This window comes from Etheostoma cragini, chromosome 8, assembly GCF_013103735.1.
Source record: "Etheostoma cragini isolate CJK2018 chromosome 8, CSU_Ecrag_1.0, whole genome shotgun sequence".
In the NCBI taxonomy this organism is placed as follows: Eukaryota; Metazoa; Chordata; class Actinopteri; order Perciformes; family Percidae; genus Etheostoma; species Etheostoma cragini.
The window spans coordinates 5,579,514-5,586,600 of NC_048414.1; the positions used below are offsets into that span (position 1 = coordinate 5,579,514).

Below are 7,087 nucleotides of genomic sequence, written 5' to 3' on the forward strand. Positions count from 1 at the left end.
CTCCTCATAGTGATTTGCGGCTGGCAAACCCAGCCTCCCTCCCAAGGTGGCACTCAAGCACTGGCAACTAAATAAGGATTAAGACATAAGCCATGTTAGTGTTAGCAAACAATTAGAGGCCAGAGGAGATGGATAGTTCACATCCATCACTCAGCCCTAAGCCTGGATGTCAAAACAATGTGGGCGATACTCCTGAGAAGTCATAGGATAGATGTTTTGGGTTCAGCTCAAATGTTAAAAATTACAGTCTACAATGAGAACAATGTGAGTGCTGTGTCAGAGGCCTTTAAAAGATAAATATGGTGAAGTAGCTATAAACTCAGTCTTCATCCAGATCCAGGAGGATCTTTGAGCCAGCTCCGCAGCGGGTGTACTAAACAAATCAAAACACAGTATACTCCTCATTTCTGAATAAACAGTGTGGGGTTGTGGGTTGTTTACTGAGGTGTTGCCGCTGCAGCACTCTACATCCCTGCGCCAATCCTCAGAGAACAATGTGAGGATGTGATTATTTTTGATAATCTCAAGGTAAGCTGCCAGGCTGTGGCAACGCTAGGCTGTATAACTGAGAAGGAAAACCTCAAACAAGAAACAAAGAGGTTTGCTCAACAATGCTACAGAACTCGACTGTGATTTTTCAAAAATATAAAGTAGGCCTATACAATTTTTTTAGAATTAATTTTTTTTTACAAAACAAGCTAGAGGTGTCAAAGTCTACCCAGTAGTTGTCCCCGATCATCACATTATCTTCAGGTGGAGTTTTTCAGATGTCAGGATACTGACGTTTCTATTTCTAGCAAATATGTATTGAGGTCTGAGCAGGATTTTGGAAAAAGTAGGCAGACTGGCTTGGCTGACAGCAGATATGTCAGAGATGTGTCATTAATTCATTAGAATCGTGACGTGTGCTTTGTTTGATGATAACACTGGAAACCCCCTCTTCAGTTTCAGTAGCAACTCATTCATTATCATAACCAAAAGTCCTACTCTAACCCTTTTTTGAACCTACGCTCAGTTCATAAAGCACTCAGTTTAACATTTATTTCAGAATAAGTGACAGCAGTGAAAACATTTTGATTGGAATAAATAAGAGGAATGACTGTAGATCCAGCAAGAGAACACCCAAGCACTGAGCACACTGTCCCGTTGAAAAGCAACCACACAAGCACTATCACGGCCAAACCACAGAAGTCAGAGGTCAGGGTCCGTTACAAAGTAACTCCATAGAGCTGATTCACTGCTTGGACATAAATCAACTCTGCTCAGCAACTTTTACACTGAAGATGATTGACTGATCAGTTTTTATAAAGTCGTTTCCAGATAGAGTGCAGTAAATCCATTGGTGTAGTCTACGTAATACACAGATATTTGCAGTATACCCACTAAGAAAGCTCCAGGATTTCCATATACCCACTAAAAAATGCCCATTGACACGCATCAACATAATTTCAATACAGTTTTGTTACATTTTGAATTGTCATCTGTGTTCATTTTCTTCGCATAGGATATATATATCGCATATATATATATATATATATATATATATATATATATATATATATATATATATATATATATATATATATATATATATATATGTATATATATATATGTATATATATATATATGATTTTACTCACTATAATATAGCCTACCAGACTACACCACTGAGTAAATTCCGGTTCAAAGTGAAAGTAAATGGAGGGGGGCCGCCTGGTGGTTGAAACGATAAGTTACATAAGTACGCAGCCTGCTCTAATAGGTTTTGCTTAACCTAAAGAAGAAACCAATCAAAACTAAAACTTAAGTCACCGCTTATGAATGTAATTATCAATAAGTTTAGTTAGCATTTATCCAGCCGTATTGGGCCTAGACTTTATATGGTAATTACCAGGTTTTATTGCAAATATTTTGGACAAAATAATGACATGCTCCATTGTATGAGGGCTTAGGTTGTGTCCAACACATAACGCTAGTTTCCACGTCAGTTAGTTAGCGTTAGTGGTTGGTGATGGGTACAAAGTTTCAAAAGTAGTTTGGTTGGAGAGAAGATAATAGAAAACTGTAGCTAACTGCTAACACTCTGTAGCACCTCTTCCTTTTTTCTGACATGCAACAAACATAGGCGCGCCTATATGACGTCGACACGGCGCCTTAGCATTCTGTGATGTCATCAAAACGCGCCTCTTTAACTGTCTATGCTCTTTAAGTGGTAGGTAAGCATTTTTATTTTTCATGAATACATATCATAACACTGTAATGTTTAAAGGTAACGTATTTATTCGTGGTCCGTGTGCAAACGGGTTACAAAAAGACGAAGTGGCTTAATCATTGTCAAAGCATCAGTCAGCGGTGGATAAAATTCTGTTGAATCATCTCCGTTTATGTCGGCGGTTTAACGACAGCCAAATATGAGTCTTTTACTTCTATATCGCTGAGCTAACGTCGTGCACCTGAACAACTATATAAGAGTTAAAAACCAAACCTCAGTCAGCCATGAGTACTAGTTAGTTAGCTAGCTGTTGGACACCATAGCCATCCCTTTCACTTTCATAACCAGCCACAGATGACCAAGCAAATATCTTTCTAATGTGTCAGCGTTAGCTAACGTCTTCATTAGGACAATCCGATGAAATCTGCATTTGTCTTCCTACAGTTTAAGAGTTTGACTGCAGTCTGCAAAAATGGTGAGTTAACTCTCGTGTTTTATGGTAATTAGTATGAATAATTTGTTGCTTGGATTCTTTTCTCATTTTATTTGTTAGGGACCATGTGCAATTTTTAACAAATGTTGCCATGTGATGCATTGTATCAGAGTATAGCCTTTATTACCCAGGCTAATTTACATCTGCAGTCACTAGGCAGGGCACAATTTAAATCAAACAGTAAAAACATGACAACAGTTAACAAGACAGATCACAAATCCTACATCAGTAACACACACACACACGTTCAGCACCAAGTTGAAGATCTTTATGTTGTCTGGAATAGTTTTGAGTGATAGCTTTAACTGAAAATGCTGAAAGATGCTTTTATACACTCTACACAGATTTAAAAAAACTCTTAAAAACAAAACAAAACTTTGTTGGGAGATCAAAACAAAGCAAGTCTGCAGCCAGTCATCTCCTGTTGTAGTTTAATAACTGCTGATGTTCTCAGGGGTCTGCCTTCAGTAGCTCCCCGTGGTCTTTTGATGGGGTCTGGGCTTTGTGAATGAATGATAAAAAAAAATGATTTGTCCAATAGATAGCTGGAATTGTACACATTGATAAAAAAGAAAATGTGTAGTTCCTTGAAAGACCTTGACACACAGACTTCAGGAAAACTAACAGTCTCTCCGTAAGGTTTTAGGCGGTGGTTTCCAAACTTTTTCATATCAAGGACCCTTAAACTGACACAAATAAGACCACAGAAACCCCCATTTGATAAGAGGTTGTCCCATGAGCCCCATTTTATAGGAATTTTACTAATTTAAAAAAAAAAGATTTTTGGGCTTTTCCGCCTTTTAGTTTTGACAGGACGGTTGGCTGAGAAAGGGAAGACATGCAGGAAATCGTCACACGTCGAATTTGAACCCTGGACCTCTGCGTCGAGGCATAGACCTCTCAGTCCATGTGCGCCTGCTCTGCCACTGAGCCAACCTGGCCACAGAAGTTTTGCTTTTAACGTTAGGATCTAATGTTAAAAGCAAGTATCCTATAAGTGTAGGATCCTCATGACCAAAATAGTCGTACATTCTGTCATTGTGTTACTTAAAGAGAGTCCCCTTTGTGCCGGGGACCCCTTTGAACTCCCTGACGGACCCCTGGTAACTTTATTTGAAGGAAGCCTTTACAGAAAGATTTGCAGTCATTCATTATTTCTCTACTCATTCATTTCTTACTCTTCTGTATAGTTCAATGAGGATTTGAACTGTACCCTGGAATGTAGTTAAAAAAAAAGAACCTATTTAAATATGGTATGTTTAGGGTGCAGAATGCAGGGTTATATATATCCTACAATCCACTTTTCAAATACCATTCTGCTCTTCCAGTCTACTAGTTAATAAAACAACTTTAAAACGTCTGTTTCCAAAAAGCCACTTCATCAACGAGCAGATTTAATAATATTCTGCTCAGCATAGAGTTGCTTCATTTATAGCCACAAGAATAAGCCGAAACCGAACTGGATGCCTTACGTACGCTTTCCTTTTCAGTCTAAGGTGTAAGATTTTATGAATATTTAGTAGTAGCCCCAACAAAGTTGTATTAATTACTTGTAGCACTGGGGTCTGTATTGCTGAAGTTTGAAGTAAGTACCAACTAGCTTTCATGTGTCTTGTATCCTTTTTAGTCCCGTCGATATGATTCAAGAACTACTATCTTCTCACCGGAGGGTAAGAGCTCTTAAATTATGTAAATGCTGGGGCTGCAAGTTCACTGCATGAATGCTCGGTTTCTTTAATTCATTTCTTTATTTTAGTTCACCCTCCCTGTTTAAGATTTTTTTCAACCATATAACATCATTTTTGGAACGCTTTTAAAACCCGGAGCATGCGTCTTGGTTTTCACTGCCTTGCCTTTTAGTGCTCTCTGTGCTTGCGTCTGGATCCTGACAGCGCTGCGTATCATTTGCAGGGCGTCTGTATCAGGTTGAGTATGCCATGGAAGCCATCGGCCACGCCGGCACCTGTCTAGGAATTTTAGCCAATGACGGAGTGCTGCTGGCTGCGGAGAGAAGGAACATTCACAAGCTGCTGGATGAAGTGTTTTTCTCAGAGAAAATCTACAAGCTGAACGAGTGAGTTACTTCTGCTTCAGCCTTATTATCATTGTTAATGGCATTGGTTGGCAGGGTGCAAATGTTTAGTTGGTTTACAGATCTACAACTTGTTAAAGGGTAATAATTCCAGACTTCCATCAACCTACATTTAAGGCACTGGCCTATTTCTTAATAGCTTGCATTAGTCAGTGATTTGCTTGAACATAGATTAGATTATCAAATTTACACAGGGACTAAATCCCTATTTTTGCAGTGATCCTACATCTTCTCATTTCCTTGCAGAGACATGGCGTGCAGCGTTGCAGGAATCACATCAGATGCCAACGTACTGACCAATGAGCTGAGGCTTATAGCCCAGAGGTTAGCTCCAGCACTGAAGCTCGGTTTTCAATTTTCCTAATTTCTGCCGCAGCCAAATGCCTCTCTTGGGATAAAATAAAAAAACAATGTGCTAATCTGTGTTGCAGGTACCTGCTGCAGTACCAGGAGCCAATCCCCTGCGAGCAGCTGGTCACAGCTTTGTGTGACATCAAACAGGCCTACACCCAGTTTGGAGGTACAAACGGCACCGCACAGTTCTGTCATAGCAGAAGACAGTTGTTTCCTCTACATGCAGAGCCTACTTCCTGATTTGTGCTACGTTTACACGTGGGCGGCTACTTTCATAAACTGAGATTTCACCCTCTGCACACCTGTTCGCTTTCAGAAAAGTGTTTGTTTACATAGACAAACCTGTAGGTGGCAGTGTAACGAGACGCACATGCCCACATTAGCCAATCATAATCCCGAAAAAAGCAACATAAGCAATGAATCACTTCCTCAGCTGTATTTGCAAATGGTGCATACATGCCACCTGGGAATATCAGGGATTACGTTGTTTTTCCAACTGCCAGCGTTCACACGGTCGATATGCATGTTCTTCTTCTGTTATATTGGCGTTTGGCATAACAACTTGTTGCACGACTGCCACCAACTGTTATGCATAGCCTAGAGCATCAGTTTGAAAACACGGAGGCCACAATAACAAAGATTTGCTGCTGTTTGAAACATGGTATATCTGTATATGTTTCTTGGCAGAGGCGTTTGTCCACAGTAAACCGTGTGTCATTGAAATAGTTTCAGTGAACCAAAGTCGCCTACATCAAACGTCAGTTGTTAACAAGGCTTCACCAACTGGGAAACTGTTAGCAAAATCTAGCCCGAGTTTCCCACCTCCGACATTTTCACCGGGAAATGTTTTTACAATGCCCATGAACGCACGACACAAACAAAAAACAGACAAAAAAAAGCTTTGTATCAACATAAATGCAGCTGCTGCTCTGAATGCATCCATGATCACCAGAGCCAAAAATCTCCATTCTGACCAGAGCTTTTAGAAAGAATAGTTTTCAGAGGCAAATGCTCCGTTTGCGTGTAACTGAAAAGCACAAACGAAGGGAAATGTCAGTTTTTTTAGCAGCCCAGCAAACTGTTGGCTGGTTGGTTTCTGTACAGCAACCATAGCAACGCACACAGCTGACCATAAGCCGTAAACATGCAAGAGGTCTTAAACTGCAGTTTAAAAAAAAAAAAACGATTGAGACGCATATTCCCAAAATGTGCTGTATAAATGTCCAAAGAATGCCTCTAAAACCTGAATAATACCGGAATACCCCACGTCTTGATTGGAAATTGCTATATTCGGGAAAAGGCCTTTTTTGAAATATCTAACTGGAATATGCTGTATACATGACCTGTATCAAATTTAGAATATTGTCATATTTGGAATAATGGTGGAATATTGGTGTGCATGTAAACGTTCTGAGTGTTATGAAGCCACCGTATGTGTCTTCTCACAGGAAAGCGTCCCTTTGGAGTCTCGCTGCTGTACATGGGCTGGGACAAACACTACGGCTTCCAGCTCTACCAGAGTGACCCCAGTGGAAACTACGGAGGCTGGAAGGCCACCTGCATTGGAAACAACAGTGCTGTAAGTCTCACGATCCAATAATGCTGCTGATTGGCGGTCTATTACATCTCCTTAAGGCATGCAGGAAAAACTGTTACGCACAGAGACGGGGGTCACGTAGTAGGTGCTAAAAAAAAACAAATCAAATGATTTGCGCCGTAATGTTGTCATTTCTTTTTTGTTCAAATGGATTTTAGGGCGCCTGGATAGCCCAGCTGGTAGAGCGGGCGCCAATATATGTTTACTCCTCGACGCAGCGGGCCTGGGTTTGACTCCGACCTGCGACCCTTTGCTGCATGCCATCCCTCCCCTCTCAAGTCTTCCACTGTCCTATCAAAATGAAGGCCTGAAATGCCCCCCCTCCCCCCCCCAAAAAAA

At 40.5% G+C, this 7,087-nt stretch overlaps 1 protein-coding gene across 2 annotated transcripts in view; it reads left to right on the top strand.

The window, feature by feature from the left end:
- Positions 1-2,037: 2,037 nt before the first annotated feature.
- The window catches only part of psma4 (proteasome 20S subunit alpha 4), a 7,695-nt gene continuing 2,645 nt past the window's right edge, over positions 2,038-7,087 (top strand). Inside the window, exons 1-7 of one of the 2 annotated variants that reach the window (XM_034879622.1) lie at positions 2,038-2,212; positions 2,657-2,687; positions 4,333-4,375; positions 4,617-4,779; positions 5,044-5,121; positions 5,229-5,317; positions 6,600-6,730. In XM_034879622.1, the coding sequence (XP_034735513.1) occupies positions 2,685-2,687; positions 4,333-4,375; positions 4,617-4,779; positions 5,044-5,121; positions 5,229-5,317; positions 6,600-6,730 (507 nt within the window). In that variant the 5' untranslated portion in view covers positions 2,038-2,212; positions 2,657-2,684. Of the gene's footprint in view, positions 2,217-2,656; positions 2,688-4,332; positions 4,376-4,616; positions 4,780-5,043; positions 5,122-5,228; positions 5,318-6,599; positions 6,731-7,087 lie in introns of both variants that reach the window. The other variant, XM_034879623.1, reaches the window with a different exon arrangement.